Source organism: Mesoplodon densirostris, chromosome 1 (genome assembly GCF_025265405.1).
Source record: "Mesoplodon densirostris isolate mMesDen1 chromosome 1, mMesDen1 primary haplotype, whole genome shotgun sequence".
Lineage (NCBI taxonomy): Eukaryota > Metazoa > Chordata > Mammalia > Artiodactyla > Ziphiidae > Mesoplodon > Mesoplodon densirostris.
The window spans coordinates 220638095-220656111 of NC_082661.1; the positions used below are offsets into that span (position 1 = coordinate 220638095).

Below are 18017 nucleotides of genomic sequence, written 5' to 3' on the forward strand. Positions count from 1 at the left end.
CAATGATGAATTTGTGGGCCAGATGTCATACTAGGAATTAGGAGTCTAAGTCTGAACAATGCATGGTACCGCCCACAAGAAGATAATCTCACAGAAGCAGATCTGGGTTCTGATTAACTGTGCCACTGCTGACTGGAGGAACCTGTTCTTCAGTAAATGGGCCTGAGACCCTTAAAAGTTAAGCGAAAGTTACCAAGGACAGTAGAAGACAAGGTTCAGATACTCACCACCACCCTTCTTCCTCCATCTTTCCTTAAAAGAATGAAGATAATGGGGAGAGAAACCATGAGAAAGAATTTGACATACAACAGAGCTGACAACTTCCACACATATGCAGAAGTTCCTTTTATTAGGTTAAAAATATTCCTTAATGAGCCAGCAATTATTTATGCGAAGAGTCCAGAAAACAGACTTATGACAGTATTAGCCTTGTCCTTGATTAGACATTTATGAATTTATACAGAAAACATTATTCCCCAGTCAGTTAATGAAGGTCTAAGAAGCTGTGAACTTGAAAGAGCTCCTTCCTGCTTATCTGGCTGCTCCAATCAGACCACAAGACTTAAGTTACAAGGATGGAAGAATTTTTCTCTTTTGAATTTAAAGCTTTAAAACAGTTCGGATGCTGTAAGAGAAGAAAGCAATAAACAGGTTCTGAATGATTTCTTTGAAGACCACTAAAACTGTTTTTTTTACCCTTCTCCCTCCATAAGCCCCAAATCATTACCACATTCTACACTACACAGCTAAAGAGAAAGCTCACCTCTTTCCTGCATGCAACAGTTCAAAGGCTTTGTTAATTTGGTCAAAAGGCAAATTGTGAGTCACAAATTCATCAATCTTTATTTTTTTGGACATATATTCAGACACCAACTTTGGGATGCTTTCTACACTCTTCCATCCTAAAAGAAATCATACATCTATTCATTAATTTTTCCAACAAATCTCTACAGTATGCTTATTACTTAGTGGGTGACAAAGACATTTAAGAGAATGAATTTTTTCACGAACTAAAGAGGAATGAAAAACTTCAAAATCAGCATAGAGAGGAAGAAGAAATGCACATCTTTAATTAAGAAAAAAGTAAATGCCTTTTGAGCACTTGCCTTTTTCTGTATTAAGGTTTACTAAAATCTCATTAAATCTTAATGGAGATTTTTAAACCATACAGGATAGAACTCTAGAAGTCTCAGAATAAGCTTATTTAAGTCCACAACAGCAAAGATTTCTGTAATCGTGAAATTCAAGGAAGAAAAAAACTGATGTGATACATGACTATTTCTGTGGTTTTAATTTCAACAATAAGGATACCATCTCAGAAGAGAAAACTGAAATTGAAAAGCAAAGTAGGTGATCTTTAGTTACAGGTTACGATTTTAAACAAAATCAGATCCTTCAATTTCTCACTTGTATTGAAAGCAGCAGTAAACCAACAAAGAAGCCTTCCCACCTTTTAAACCAGGGAGTCTTTGGACTACATTTCAAACCTCTTTTGAGCCTTTCCCAAATCTCCCTTCTTGTGTCCTCTACCAGTTACCCTTTCCTTCCAAACTGCAGTGCTTTTTTTTTCTCCTTTAAATCTCCTGGTAACTGAGACAACCACAGCCACTGCCATTCCCTAAACTAAAACTTCTGTTTACATTTGTGATTCATATTTTAGCAACACCCAGGGGGCCCCAAGGCTCCAGCTTATTTCCCAACAAGCATGTGCTTGGATGAGGCTTCAGTGAGAGGTGACTACCAACCCCCCTGGCTCAGTCTCCCGGATGAAGAACACCCTTTCAAATACAGCTATGGACCCTGAGATGATGCCCCTGAGCTACATGTATGGCTCTGAAAGTCTGTTCTAAAATACCCAAGTGCGGCATACGTGTAGCACTTTGGAAAAGAGGGGTTTAGTCAGCTTGACATTTGCCTTGACAAATTCTGTCGTATAAAGAAGGAGAACTGTGGCCAAACCCCTCATTTTTCATACTTTCCTAATCTTTTCTTCTGGCCTTGAAAAAAAAGCTGGCATAATATGAGGCAGGGGACACTTTGTTAAACATAGATCATTAAAAACTCATGCTATTAGAGAACGGACTTGAGGACACGGGGAGGGGGAAGGGTAAGCTGGGACGAAGTGAGAGAGTGGCATGGACATATACACACTACCAAATGTAAAGTAGATAGCTAGTGGAAGCAGCCGCATAGCACAGGAGATCAGCTCCGTGCTTTGTGACCAACTAGAGGGGTGGGATAGGGAGGGTGGGAGGGAGACGAAAGAGGGTGGGGATATATGTATATGCATAGCTGATTCACTTTGTTATACAGCAGAAACTAACACAGCATTGTAAAGCAATTATACTCCAATAAAGATGTTAAAAAAAAAAGAAAGGCAAATTCTTGGGGAAAAAAAACCTCATGCTATGTAATTCTCTTTCCTTAGGAGGATGGTAAGGATATAAATATATTTTTAAAAAATCTATGAAAAACTTTAGATTTCATTTATTCACAACAGTTGGGATATACAAACATGTTTTGATGTCTTTTCTCTTCTCTAGCTGAGCAACCTTGAAAAAGGTGGAAACTTTCTCAGCATTCTGCTGGTAGTTAGGCAACCCCAAAGAACCATGTACTTTTAGGATCATACAAGGGAAAAATTATCAGTCTGGCAGCTTTTCAATTTTGTTGTAAGGTTTTGTCAAATTTAATATTTTCAGTTTAAGACTTAGTATTGGTTACTGCTGAAATCAGTACTATTCAGACGGAAGTATGATCACATCCAGGGATCACTGCATTCTCTGGAAAAATGAGTAAAAAATGCCAATAACCTATGTAAGTCTACAACATGGCACAGGGTGGCTGATACTGTTGTTTGCTTATCCTGTAAGCAGCTTCTCACTCCTGACCTACCCTCAACTATTTCATTAACGGAATATTAATATTTTTTTCAATGTGTAAGAAGTAGCCTTGTGTTTCAGGAGAAGCTGAGCACCTCCCCCGTCCCAGGGGTAAATACTGAGTGGGATTAAAATTCTGCCAATGGAAGTAACAAAAGAGAAAATGTACTCATCTCATCCACCAAATTACCTCCAAAGGCAGTGCCTTTCCACGTGCGGCCTGTTACCAGCTGGAATGGACGAGTGGCAATTTCTTCACCTGAGGCAGCTACTCCAACCACCACGCTGACGCCCCAGCCTTTGTGGCAGGCCTCCAGTGCTGCTCTCTGCAGGCAAATCACAGAAGTCAGTGCATTGTGCTGAGAATATCTGCTTCCCCAGAAACTTCCAGGGGAGAGGGTGGTGGTACAGAGCTTTATTAGAAAAATGGCAACAAAACGACCAAAGTGAGTATTTAGTAAGTTTAATTTTATTGAACAATTTTAACAGGTATTTAAAAAAATTTACGAACTTGGCTCAACACTGACACAAATTGAAAGAATTTAAAGCTTTCATTTGTTATTTTAAAAAGTAAATCTTAGCTCAAAATTCTAAAGGCAGCAGGCAGAGAAGTAACAGTTATACTTCTGCTGAGTGTCTACTTTATGTCAGGTACCTACGGTTACTATCTGCATTTTACACGAGGAAACAGGTTTAGAGAAGTTAAGTAGTTGCTCAAGGTCACTGAGTTAGTAAATGGACATATATCTAATTCCAAAGCCCATGTTCTCTACAGCTGCATCATTTTGCCTTTTCATTTAATGAAACACACTCTGAGATTTAAGTGTACACTGAAAGGCAAAGAAACATTTCCCTTCATCTTTCCCTTGTATCATTTCCAATTTCTAGTTCAAGTAGTCATTTTCCCTTCTAATAATTCTTATCAGGGAATTCAAGACTTTTCCTTTCCAAAACAATTTTTGACCTTAATTAAGGAAATTACATTAAAAAAATCAGCCTCCCTCCCGCCCCACTTGGAATGAAGCCAAGCATACTCACCATGACTTTAACGTTACCAATACACTCAAAGGAATAGTCCACTCCCCCATCAGTCATCTCAACGAGCACTTCCTGGATAGGTTTACTGAAGTCCTGGGGGTTAATACACTCAGAGGCCCCAAACTCCTTAGCCCGTGTGAATTTATCTTTATTGATGTCCACACCAATGATCCGGGATGCACCAGCCACCTTACAGCCCATGATAACTGCCAATCCAACTCCTCCCAGGCCAAAGACGGCACAAGTAGAGCCAGGCTCCACCTAATAGTAAAGATAGTCTATAAGGTACTCATTTCACAAGAGTCAAGGAAATCATTAGGTTTCTTACTGTTTGGGCCAATTTCACTATTCCAGCAAGGCTTTCTTGTATGAAATTAGAAGGTGGATGCTAAAACCCAGGCCAACACTTACCTTGGCAGTGTTCACAGCAGCACCATAACCAGTTGAAATGCCACAACCCAGAAGGCAGACTTTATCCAAAGGGGCTAAAGGATCAATTTTAGCAACAGAGATATCAGCCACAACTGTGTATTCAGAAAATGTGCTGGTTCCCATGTAATGTAAAATTGTCTTTCCTTTACAAGTAAATCTGCTAGTGCCATCTGGCATTAATCCTTTCCCTTGAGTGACTCTAAAGAAAATAAAAAAGGAAGAAGGTAGGGTAGAATCAAGTTTCCTAAAATGCACAGGAAAAAGAAATCAATTTTAAAAATAATGACCAGTAAACAGAAGAATGTGCTAAGACCAAAAGTCTAATTTCTAATATATTCATTAATAATTTAGCACCTTTCAGCAATGACTTATTAGGAAAACTTATAAAAGAATTATAATCTTACCTATCTTTTCCAACATTCAATATGCTTCTGGATTATACTGTCAGAGTACTGAAATAATTTTAACAGGTACAATTTATGGATCAGATGAAATGATTTTAAAATTCCATCATAAAACTCTGTGAGCAAATATAACTTCATAAAGCCAAAACCAGCATCTACACAGCAAAGATTACAAGCAACTATCCACATCAGCTGATGAAAGTAGATGTCCACACTGGCTGATTTAGATCTTTCAGGAGGCCTATTTCAAAAGTGTAGCTCTCACCACTGATATGATACATGGTAACAAAAATTATTTTTGATATCCTAAATAGGTGATGTAGCATCTTGCTTAGGAACATGGGCCCTAAAGGCAGACACACTTGTGCTCAAATCCCACGTGCTCCTGGGCAAGTGAATTAACTTTTGTGCCTTAGTTTCCTCACCAGAAAATCAGAGAAACCTATCTTTCTTAGACATTGCTATAAAGATCAAATGAGGTTATGTAAAGCATTAGCACTGTGCCTGGCACAGAGTGCTTAATATGTATGTTATTTTAACAAAAATAAACACTACAATTTGATGTACATTCTTGGACAAATCCTTTGGAATATACGTGAATAAATAAATATATATAGATGAAGAAAAATGGATTGCCTCTGGATTCAAGAATAAGTACATTTCCTTTGAGACAAAAACAAAAATATGATCCGAAACAAAGAACAAATAGTGACAAAGCTCTACCATAAATAACCTGTATCTTTATGAGAGCAAGTTAAGTTTGTTTAGCTCTGAATGTGAGAAATTGCTCCTGTCCCAGAAGAGTTTCTTGAACAAAAGGTGATATGGGATGTATTTTAAGCTTTGAAAGGACTTGTCCTTCTAAAAGGTTACAGACAGCCACAAAAAAACCTATTACTGTTATTATATATCTGACGTGTCAAAATTTTTTCAGACCGTGTTTGGAATTCCCTTTCAAAATGACTAGTTTTTTTTTCTTTTTTTGGTTCTAGCTTTTTAACTGGATTTACGTGATAAAATAAATGGAACCTTATTTCCAAAAATAGAAACTAATTTTGTCAATGGCATTACAAAAAAATGCAAAAACAGATCTCCCAAACACTGCTGGTGGGAGTATATCCCATGACACAGCAATTTCAATCCTAGGGAAATACCCAAGAGAAAGTTGTGTATGTGTCCATCAAGAGACACATATGAATGCTTAGAGTGGCATTAATCACAACAGGTCCAAACTGGCAGCAACGTAAAATGTCCATGAACAGGAGAATGGATTAACAGTGATTATTTGGAATGGAATGTGAAAGAAACAAAAGAAAACCACTGATGCACAGAGCAACCTGGATACATTGCACAGACACTATGAATGAAGGAAGCCTGACGAAAGAGCACATATTGCGTAATTCTGTTCATACGAAGCTCTACAGTGAAAGATACCAAAATAGTGGTGAGCTTTGAGGGAGGCAGGTGTTGACTTGTATGGGACATGAAGAACTTTGTGGGCTGCTGGAAGCGTTCTCTATCTTGATCTGGGTGATGGTTATAACTATTAGGTGTGTATATGTATAAAAATTCATGGAGCTGTACACTTAAGATTTTGTATACTTTAATTACTTCATTATATGTTCTACTTCAATAAAAAAGACAAAAAAGGGGCGAACAGACACAAGATCTTAAATGCCTCGAAGTTCTTTAAGTTACCTTGCTACAATCAAATAACCACCTTTTCTGTGTCAAAAGGTTATCTCTTGTAGTCGTCCCCAAACCTTATGAGCTAAGTTTTATTACTTCGATTTCATGGACAATAAAATGGCTCATAAAAATGACTTCATTTAATTTCATAAGCATGTCCCTCCTTACTATGTATTTTGGCAAATTTAGCCTAGTGTTATGGAAAGAGAACGGGTTCAGAAATTTGTGAGGTACCTCTTAACAGCTGATGATGCTGAGCACACCACTTAATTTCTGGGTCTAAATTTTCTCATCTATGAATATAGTGATAGCAGTGATAATGACAGGTTGCCCTTAAGATGGAATGAAATAATTCATGTAAAATGCCCTGTATAAATTGCCACGTAATTACTTATTTTCATGATATGATCATGATTAGTGTTACCTCTTGTTTTAAGAATAAAACAAAAAGATACTAACCTTATCTTCTGGCAAAGGTTCGTTTTAGGATTTAGACAAAATTTGCACTCTCCACACTGTGGGATGTAAAGTGGGATGACAGTATCACCTGGAGAACAAATGCAATGACATTATCCTGAATAGGTAGCATCTGATTCTAAATGAATCTATCAGCCCCTGTAAATTCCCACTTTTTTTTAATTTAAAAAAATTATTTTTTTATTTTTGGCTGCGTTGGGTCTTGGTTGCTGTGTGCAGGCTTTCTCTAATAGTGACTAGCGGGGACTACTCTTCGTTGCGGTGCATGGGCTTCTCATCGTGGTGGCGTTTCTTGTTGTGGAGCATGGGCTCTAGGCCCGCGGGTTTCAGTAGTTGTGGCTCGCGGGCTCTAGAGCACAGGCTCAGTAGTTGTGGCACACAGGCTTAGCTGCTCTGCAGCATGTGGGATCTTCCTGGACCAGGGCTCGAACCCTTGTCCCTTGCACTGGCAGGCAGATTCTTAACCACTGCTCCACCAGGGAAGTCCCCCAAATTCCCATTTGCAGCTTTGCAAAGTTAACAACTTTAGGACCTAGAACTTTACCTACATGACATCATTCAGACACTGCCTGACTATGCAAAAAATACAAGCTTCAAATTTTTGTCTAAGTGAAACTTTTAAAACAGTAAGTGGAGAACAAGGAGGTCATGTGCTTCAAAACACTGACTCAATGCATCTTCAAAAATTCTCGCTTAATTGGGCAAAATTTGCTTTGGAGATGTACTTAAACCATTTCAGATAAACAGCAGTCTGCATAATCAGAGAGAAAGAAACTCTGAAATATTTGTGCTTTCCAGATGAGGTGTATAAAATCAATCTTGACAACTTACTTAGGCGATAACTTATTCACAACTAAACAATGTATAATTTATCAGAAACATAATTTCCCTAGAGAAATAAGCCAAAATTGTAAAATAAGTGATTCAAATACTCTCCTTACCTGCCTTCAGCTTAGTAACTCCTTCACCAACACTTTCCACAATTCCAGCACCTTCATGTCCCAAGATCACTGGAAAACTCCCTTCAGGATCAGCCCCACTCAGGGTATAGGCATCAGTGTGGCAAACTGCAGTGGCAATAATCTAACAGGGTATTAAAGAGTGTCTAAGTGTGTGTGCATGCGATTCAGAGTGAGGCATAGGTGGAGGCACTTTTACTTTAATAACATATTTTATTGATTAGAAGATACAATTCTTTCATATTTTAACCTCTCTAAAATCAGCATATGCTTATACTCTGGCATCTTAATTAGAACTGGCAGCATTTTCTTAGTGGTACTTAAAAGTAACAGTGCATTTATAGGCAATGAAACATGGTACATCTATTCTCCTTTTCAGTGCATGTTAGCAGGAGAAGGTAAACAAGGTGATGTTTCGGGCACTGTGCCTTCTGGTGTGGAGAGGAACACCACCTGTGTGCAAAAGCAGGTGGAGCCCATCTCACTGCTGGCCTCCTCCTAACTGTTGGGGAATGCGATTTCTAAAAAGGTATTCGCTATTTCTGAAATAAGTCAGCCTGCTTGGTCTGGGCCAAAACTCAGAGCTTTCATTGGAACCAACTCCCCTTTTAGCAGCCACACACAATGTCTACTTAAATAAGCCCTTTATCCCGATTTCTCTAGCCTTCAAGCATCTCTCAGTTTTCCAAACTACCAAAAGCATAGAAAGGAAAAGTCTTGGGGGTGTCTGTATTTATGCTTCTATGCTTCTCACAAATACATCCGATTACAATGTAACATTCTTAGCTGTTTGTTAGCAGTTTCCCAAGAAAGACTGCTGAACTCAGTGTGCCCCATACGTCTCATTTTAGTAGATCCAGGACCAACATTTTCTTTTTTAGTAGCAAAATCACAATCAGGCTGATTTCTGAACTTAAAGAAAAACATACACACTAGTCTAAGATTTCAGATTCCTGGGCCTGGGTTGAAAGGATCTGAAAAAGTTATTTGGCTCTGGCTTCTCGACCTGTTAAGTGTGACTCCTGGGAACATGAGAATTGGAGGTGGGATGGGGGAAGTATACTCCAATTCACAGCAAAAAACGCTTATTTTTTTCTAGAGGTTAGTTTTATTCAATGTTCACTACTTTAAAGCACTGATTTTATATCAGAACAAGTACAGAGGAGAATGCCAGAATATGCAGCTGGCTGCCTTGTGCAATATGACTCTCTCCAGGGGTAACTTCAATTTCTCTGCCACAGCAGAGGTTGAGAAGCACTGGAATAATGAATCCCCTGAACCCTGGCCTTGTCTGCAAGGTTCAGTACATTTTAAAGCTCTCTTAGCAAGCTTACTTCACTTGCTTGTTGGTCTAATCAATTAGGAACCTCTTCCCAAATCTTATTTGAAGTTTCTTCTAACAATCCAAAGGCCATTTCTTTCTTTTTTTGTTTCTAATGTGTCATCATACATTTTAACTCATGGGATCAACAGAAAGGGGGAGCATCCTACAAAGCCACCTTAAACCCAGGCTACAGAAGATAAACTGCAGTAATCCAATGATCCATGGAGAAGGCTGCTCAGCGCAACACCAAAGCTAAAAAGATGGAGAAGAGTGCTGCAAAGGTGAGAGGGATAAAATAAGAGGCTGTGATTCCAAGGTTGGATGACTTTTAGTAACTTCTCCTTGACACTGTCCTTTGGGATTTCTCTTCTGCAGACCTCAGAGGACTCATCTATCCAGAGACCTAATTGTAAGCCTTTTTTCCCCAGTGCCTTAGATGTTTCATTACCTTTATTCGAACTTCATGAGCCTTTGGGGGTGCCACCTCTATCTCCTCTATGGAGAGAGGCTTTCTAGCCTCCCAGGCAACCGCAGCCTTGCATTTGATAACCTGAAATGGGGAAAACAGAGCAAGATGTTTATCCTCCTGAACTAGTAACAAACTACTTATTAGTTAATTTAGATGCTGGTGAATGCTAATCTTAGAAAGTATATCACAATTCACAAAGATACATATAACTCTAAGTGATATGGAGCACTGTCTGGCACGTGTTTATACTTCGTATAAATGATATTCATTATAAAGATTTAATTGAGATGACCACATGAAGAAGTTTAATTCGGGAATTCCCTGAAAGTCCCGTGGTTAGAACTCGGCGCTTTCACTGCTGGGGCCCAGGTTCAATCCCTGTTCCAGGGAAACTAAGATCCCTGCAAACCGCATGGCACCCCCCCCCCATAAAAAAAATAAAGTTTCACTCATCAAATATTTAATGACCCTCTACAATGCATAAACAGGAGCTGGTTAACAATACAGGTTCCAAGAAAATCTGATTCAGCAGTCTGGGTACAGGGTCCAAGGAATCTGAATGCTTAAGATGTGCCCTACGAAATTCTTTTGCTCAGGCCGGTTTAAGTAACACTGGTTTAGTGCAAAACTGCACGGTGGGAAGGAGCGTAAGGAAAAGTATCAGAATGGGGGAATTTAAAAAACCTACATCTATCCCTTTCAATTGTGCTATCCAACACAGTAGCCACTTGCCACGTGTGGCTTTTGAGCGCTTGAAAAATGGCCAGTCTGAACTGAGATAAGCTGTAAGTAGAAAATATACCCAGATTTTGAAGAGTTAGTATAAAAAAATTAAAATATTTCAATAATATTAAAAAAATATTGATTACATGTTGCGATAGTATTTTGACTACATTGGGTTAAGTTTTAATCCAATTTAATACCGTTTTATTGTGGCTAATAGAAAACTTAAAATTATCTATGTGACTCATACTGTATTTCTATAGTATAGTGCTACTTCAGAGTCTAGTCAGTACACTCCTCCTTTACCAGAGAATGAAGTGTAACGAGGAAGGTTTTGATTCGTTCACATAATCCTTATGAAACATGTTCACAGAATAAAGATTGCACTGGGTTTATAGGAGACAGACTCAAAAGCCAACAATTACAAAAAGTGTGATTTAAAGGGATAGGCACAAAGTGCTACAGAATGCAAAATGTGCAGACAGAGTGTAACTTTGGTTGGTGGGTTTAGGAAAGCGTCACTTTTAACTGGGATGCGGAAAGATGAGAAAGAGTTAGTTACATAAAGATAAAATATCTACATATAGAGTGACTGTGAATGGTGAATATGAAGCCCCTTATATAGTCCTTGACACAGTGTAGCTCTGCAGAAATAAGGTGGTAGTTATTAGTAGCAAGAGAACATAGAGTAGAGGAAAAGAACTGAACTATGTAGAAGGATGAGTGGCTTGTGTTAATTGGCGAGGCTGGAAATGATCACTTTTAAAATTAAAATGTAGATATTAAATCTGATCAATCAATCAATCAATCTGGTAAAAAAAATTCATACACTGCATTAGAATCTTTTTTCACCTCAATGTACCATAAATCTCAAAACAAAACTCCGAAGGTAAAATTCAGAATACTAACAACGAAGTCATATATTCTAGAGATCTGAAGCAACAAGAATAAATCATCCATAATCTAATCTTTTAAGTCCCTCCTCCACCCTTTTAAAGCAATGTGAAAGGAGTTTAACCTTTTCCTGTCAACGACAATTCTAAACAAAGCAAAGCCCCACGCTAAATCCACACGCAATTGCTCTCCTTCAACATCTGAACTATCACAGGAATTATAATTTTTCACATTCTCCGCTGAAGACACTTGGTAATAAGGCAAAAAACCTGCCAACTTGTTAAATCTGAAAGATAGTTTAGAATTTACCATTTCTATTCAAGTACAAGTCTTTTTAGAAAATCTCTTGTTTGCAAAGCATTAAAACAATCAGCAACTTTAGATGGATTAATCATATTACTCATATATTTCTGCCTTTATTGTCTAATGTGTATCTCCGGAACTTGCAATAATTGCCTGTGGCACAGGGTTCGGAACCCCGGCTCACTATGTTTAGTGTTATCACTAAGCACGACCAACCACTAAGCCTCAAGTTTTTGGTCTGTAAAATGGGCTACTACCTTGCACAGCTGTTATGTGAGGATTAAAGTAGGGTATGTATAAAGCTCTGGTGCCCAAGTGCTCCAAAACGTTACCGAAAGGGCCCTTAGGAGCCTTCCAAAAATACATTCCTTGGGGGCACAGTAATAGCTCAATTATGAACAACTATCGTGAAAAACAGGCAACGTAGTGGTTAGGAGCACGGGCTCTGGCTGCAGCTTTGCCACCCGAAAGTATGGCCCCGGGCAAGTTACTTATTTTTGTGTACGCAAGGCGTGGCGGCCCCTAAGCCACCCCCAGGACACCAGGCTAGAGACCGACTCCCCCCCCACCTCCACTCTCCGGTTCTCCCCACCTCCACCCCGCTTGGGCTGCCCCAGAAAGAAGCAGCAAAAACCCTCCCACGAACGGAGCCGAAACAAAGCTTCCTCCCTCCCTTCTTGCTGAACCGCTCGCCCGAAGCCCCGTTTCAGCTCCGGCAGCCGGAGGCCGTCTCCGGGCCAAGCCCCGCGCGTCTCCCCCTCACCTCCTGCCTACCCACCCCGGCCCCCCCGACCCCCGACCCCCCACCCCCGGCCAGAGGCCCGGTCCTGCTCCATGGTTTCCCTCCCTCCCTTCCTTTTCTGGACTCAGCCAGCGTAGCAACTGACAATACCTGGCTCGCCATCTCCTCGGATTCCGGTCAGCGCGAAGCGAGGACTCGGGAGGGGTCCCACCACAACGAAAGATCGAGGATGTAGGCGGGGCGTGCGTCCGGCTGGGTCCCGACTGCGCCGGGGAGAGCGTGAAGGCGGGGTTTGCGGGGGTCGGGACGTGAGGGGCGGGGCCTGCGGTGCGGCCCGGCCAACGCGCCAGCGGAGGCCCAGGTGGTCTCGCGGGGAGCTGCAGGGGTTTCAAGGAGGCTGGTTGGCGGCGGCCGCTTCGTGAGCCACGTGACAGGCTCCCTGCACTATATCTGTCAGGAAAGGGTTTCCCCGTGTGACTGTAGCCCAGGCAGCGTCGATAAAGCTTATAAAGGAGAGTTGTGGAAGGTGAGGACCCAGGAATTAAAGTTCTCTGGAAGCATGTGAGAAACCGTGAGAGGACTGCAGTGTCTTTGTGCTCCTTCTACACACTTTGTGGGCACATCTTGAGGGCGCAAGGCGAGCAAGGTGCAGTTGTTCGAGGGAGTCTCCGTCAGCTGAGCTGTGCGAAGGATAAAGGGCACCCCCCCAAACGGAGGCTCCTTCAGGAAACTTCCCAGCATCAACTTGAAAAAAACGCGCAAGGGATGACCAGTGACTTTATTCAGTGTCCTGCTGGGGACTGTGGCGTGGGAGACAGCCTCTCAGATAGCTCAGAAGAGTTGTCTTGGGAGGCCAGTAGATATGTGATTTGGAGGAGGGAGGTCCATGTAATCCAGCGTGTTATCTCCTAGAAGGTTATTGCTAGTCCCGAGGAACAGGTATCTTTTTTCGGGCCTCTCACTGTTGTGGCCTCTCCCGTTGCGGAGCACAGGCTCCGGATGCGCAGGCTCAGCGGCCATGGCTCACGGGCCCAGCCGCTCCGCGGCACGTGGGATCTTCCTGGACCGGGGCACGAAACCGTGTCCCCTGCTTCGGCAGGCGGACTCCTAACCACTGCGCCACCAGGGAAGCCCCAGGTATCTTAAGTGAATGATTTTCGTGCATGGGAAGGTGTGAGAATCCAGGTTCATAAAAAAGTTTCTCTTGAAAAATATTTCTCACTATCTAAGGGCCTGTTTCTCCTGTTTTCCCAGAGCACGGAGTGCCGCTTTCCTGATCTTCACCCTAATTCCTTTCAGGGTGCACTGTAGGTCAGAGACTGCAGTGGCCAGTGACTCAGTCCTTGCAGAACTGGATGGTGGGCAACATCCTTCATTTTACACCAGGCTCCTATGCCAGCTGCTGCTGAGGGGTGAGTAGGATTTCTGATGGTGGTCGATAGGACATGGGAGAGAACTGCGAGGAGAAGGGGGCAGGGAAAAACCTCTGAAACATGGATGCATTTGATGTGTTTTAAGAGTGGACCAGAGTGTAGAGAGAGGGAGGCTGAGGTGTTTGCCAGTTTACTCTTAAACTCTGTTATGGATGCTGAGTTTTATTAAAATGGCTCTACTGAACAGACCACTCTTCTTCCTTGCTGCTCAGTCTTTTTAATGGCTTTTTTTTTTTTTTTTTTTTTTTGCGGTACGCGGGCCTCTCACTGTTGTGGCCTCTCCCCTTGCGGAGCACAGGCTCCGGACACGCAGGCTCAGCAGCCATGGCTCACAGGCCCAGCCGCTCCGTGGCCTGTGGGATCTTCCCGGACCGGGGCACGAACCTGTGTTCCCTGCATCGGCAGACGGACTCTCAACCACTGCGCCATCAGGGAAGCCCTTTAATGGCTTTTTAATGGCTCCTTTCCCTCAGTATATACCTTAAGGGTTAGTGCTCCCAAAAAGTTTGTCCGAAGTCTTTCCTTTCACTCCACCCACTCATCTACACCATGGCTTTTAACTTCTATTTATATAAGGACCACTTCTAGATTATGAATCAGGATGGCTCCCAGTAAACTCCAGACTTGGGCACACAACTGCCTTCTAGACCTCTGCCTCCATTAGGATATCTCACAATTATCTCAGACTCAACTTGTCCCAAACTCATCCTGTCATCCTTTTTCCTTAAAGGTGCTCTTTTTTCTGTCTTTGTGTGGATCACTGAAGGACTGAGATCTAATCATAAGACTACAGAAACCTTCCCCTTCTCCTACACCTTACCATTACGTTACTAAAGGCCTATTTACCACCTTTTTACCCAATAAGTATATCATATGTGCCTTTCAACAAAAAATAACAAGGTGTACTAAAAGGCAAAAAACACAGTTTGAAGAGACAGAGCAAGCATTAGAACCAGACTTTGATATCGCAGTGATGTTGACATTATCAGGAATTTAAAATAACTATGATTAATATGCTAAGGGCGCTAATGGAAAAAATAGACAGTATGCAAGAACAGATGGATAATGTAAGCAGAAAGATGGAAATTCTAAGAAAGAAACAAAAAGAAATGCTAGAAATTAAAATCACTGAAATGGAAATGAAGAATGTCTTTGGTGGGCTTTTTTTTGTTTGTTTGTTTTTTTGCGGTACGCGGGTCTCTCACTGTCATGGCCTCTCCCGTTGTGGAGCACAGGCTCCGGACGCGCAGGCTCAGTGGCCATGGCTCACGGGCCTAGCCTCTCCGCGGCATGTGGGATCTTCCCGGACCGGGGCACGAACCCGCGTCCCCCGCATCGGCAGGTGGACTCTCAACCACTGCGCCACCAGGGAAGCCCTTTCTTTAAAAAAAAAATTAATTAATTAATTAATTTTGGCTGCATTGGGTCTTTGTTGCTGCACACAGGCTTTTCCCTAGTTGCGGTGAGTGGGGGCTACTCTTCGTTACAGTGCATGGGCTCCTCATTGCAGTGGCTTCTCTTGCGGAGCACGGGCTCTAGGCACACGGCTTCAGTAGTTGCGGCACACGGGCTCAGTAGTTGTGGCTCATGGGCTCTAGAGTGCAGGCTCAGTAGTTGTGCTGCAAGGGCTTAGTTGCTCCGCAGCATGTGGGATCTTCCCAGAACAGGGGTTGAACCCGTGTCCCCTACATTGGCAGGCGGATTCTTAACCACTGAGCCACCAGGGAAGTGCCAGTGGGTTTATTTGTAGATTGTACATAGCTGAGGAAAAGATGTTCGAGGTTGAAGATATGTCAGTAGAAACTTGCTAAACTGAAAAGCAAAGAGAAAAAAAAACTGAAATAAATGGAAAAGAATATCTAGGAGCTATGAGATAACTACAAAAGGCATAACGTGTACATAATGAGAATGCCAGAAGAAGGAAGAGAAAGAAACAGAAGCAATATTTAGAGCAATAATGATTGATAATTTCCTCAAGTTAATGTCAAACACTGAACCACAGATTGAAGAAGCTCAGAGAACACCAAGGAGGCTAATGCCAAAAAACAAAACAAAAATAAACAAACAAAAAAACTACACCTAAGCATAACATATTCAAATGACAGAAAATCAGAGATGAAAAAATCTTGAAAGAAGCCGGAGGGAAAAAAACACCTTACCAAAAGAGGAGCAAAGATAAGAATTACAACCAATTTCTCCTCAGAAATCACCTATGCAAAAACATAGTGAACTGAAGTATATAAGTGTTGAGGGAAAAAACCTTCCAATCTAGAATTCTGTGTCCTGTGACTTTATCCTTTAAAAGTGAAGGAGAGATAAAGACTTTCTTAGACAGAGAACCATTGAGGAAATTTGTTGCCAGAAGACCTGTCTTACAAGTGTTAAAAGAAGTTCTTCAGAGAGAAGGAAAGTGAGTCAGGTCAGAAACTCAGATCCAAATAGAGAAGGAAGGGCAATAGGGAATGAATAAGTGAAGGTAGAATAAAAACTTTTATTTTTCTTTATTGATTTAACAGATAACAGTTTGTTCGAAATAATAATAGTGGGATTTCCCTGGTGGTCCAGTGGTTAAGAATCTGCCTTCCAATGCAGGGGACACAGGTTCGATCCCTGGACAGGGAGCTAATATCCCACATGCTGCAGGGCAGCTAAGCTCGTGTGCCACAACTAGAGAGCCTGTGAGCCTCAACTACTGAGCCCGCACACTCTGGAGCCTGCATGCCACAACTGGAGAGCCTGTGCGCTGCAGCTACTGAGCCCACACATTCTGGAGCCCATGCGCCACAACTAGAAAGAAGCCCGTTCACTGCAATGAAGAGCCTGTGTGCCGCAATGAAAGATTCTGCATGCGGCAACAAAAGATCCCGCGGGCTGCAACTAAGACCCGATGCAGCCGAATAAATAAATAGTTAAAAATAATGCAGAAAATAACCTAGCTCCAATTCCATCTTCTCATTAAAAAAAGTAATAACAGCAAAAACATTTGATGATTATAGTTATGTATAATTGAAGTGGATGACAGCAATGATACAAGGGATTAGAGGGCGGAATTAGGATTATATTGTTATTGTAAAGTATTAGTACTACCAATGAATCCATATAGTGCTATCTGAAAGTGAACTTGGATTAGCTGTAAATATGTATTGCAAACTCTAGGGCAACCACTAAATTTTTTTAAGAAGTATATGGGACCATATGTATATGTATAACTGATTCACTTTGTTATAAAGCAGAAACTAACACACCATTGTAAAGCAATTATATTCCAATAAAGATGTAAAAAAATAATAAAGAAGTATAGGTGACATGCTGAGAAGGAAACATGGAATCATGTAATATACTGGATTAACACCAGAGAAGGTAGAAAAGGAGAAGACAAAAACGGTAACAAAGAAGAAGGACAACAAATAGGAAACAGTAACAAATATGATAGATAGTAATCCACCTATATCAGTAATCACTTTAAATGTCAGTAGTCTAGGGCTTCCCCGGTGGCGCAGTGGTTGAGAGTCCACCTGCCGATGCAGGGGACACAGGTTCGGGTCCCGGTCCAGGAAGATCCCCCATGCCACGGAGCGGCTGGGCCCGTGAGCCATGGCTGCTGAGCCTGCACGTCTGGAGCCTGTGCTCCACAACAGGAGAGGCCCACGTACTGCAAAAAAAAAAAAAAAAAAAAAATGTCAGTAGTCTAAATGAACCAATTAAAAGATAGAGACTGTCAGTATGAATCAAAAAACAAGTCCCAAATATATTTTATATACAAAAAACCAACTTTAAATATAAAGATACATATAGGTTAAAAGTAAGAGGATGGAGAAAGATATACCATGCTAACGCTACTCCAAAGAAAGAGCAGCTGTATTAATTTCAGACAGCAGATTCAAAGCAGAGTCAAAGGAGATTCAAAGCAGATTCAAAGGAGAGGGGGAGAGAGGGAAACTACTGCCTCACAACTTAGTTAATAATTTAGTATTAACTTAGTTATTAATTTTACTAATTAATAGTTTTTATTGATTAATGTTATTAATAAAAATAATGCTCGTAATGACTATTCTGAGTTATTAGGATTAGATTTGTGATTATATAGGAAAAAAGAGGAGTATAGGAATATTTTGGAAAAATTTCACTCAAAAGGGCTGATACAGGGCTTCCCTGGTGGCGCAGTGGTTGAGAATCCGCTGGCCAATGCAGGGGACACGGGTTCATGCCCCGGTCCGGGAAGATCCCACATGCCATGGAGCAGCTAGG

The 18017-nt window shown here is 41.4% G+C and overlaps 1 protein-coding gene across 1 annotated transcript; it reads right to left on the minus strand.

Annotated features, from left to right (window-relative positions):
• Nucleotides 1-314: 314 nt before the first annotated feature.
• Nucleotides 315-12594, minus strand: LOC132500330 (alcohol dehydrogenase class-3). Its single transcript, XM_060115296.1, has 9 exons — nucleotides 12487-12594; nucleotides 9654-9755; nucleotides 7864-8005; nucleotides 6905-6992; nucleotides 4332-4551; nucleotides 3921-4181; nucleotides 3073-3208; nucleotides 764-902; nucleotides 315-625 (listed from the first exon to the last, which is right to left on the minus strand). The coding sequence occupies exons 1-9, from the start codon at nucleotides 12496-12498 to the stop codon at nucleotides 601-603; spliced, it is 1125 nt and encodes a 374-aa protein (XP_059971279.1). The 5' UTR covers nucleotides 12499-12594; the 3' UTR covers nucleotides 315-600.
• Between the last annotated feature and the right edge of the window lie 5423 nt (nucleotides 12595-18017).

Bases quoted from the DNA above. Each gene is read 5' to 3' on its own strand.
- LOC132500330 (XM_060115296.1), bottom strand. The intron at 6,993-7,863 runs GTAAGGAGAGTA...TTTGTTCTCCAG, and splicing joins AGTTACTAAGCTGAAGGCAG to GTGATACTGTCATCCCACTT. The intron at 4,182-4,331 runs GTAAGTGTTGGC...CTTTACTATTAG, and splicing joins CTGCTGTGAACACTGCCAAG to GTGGAGCCTGGCTCTACTTG.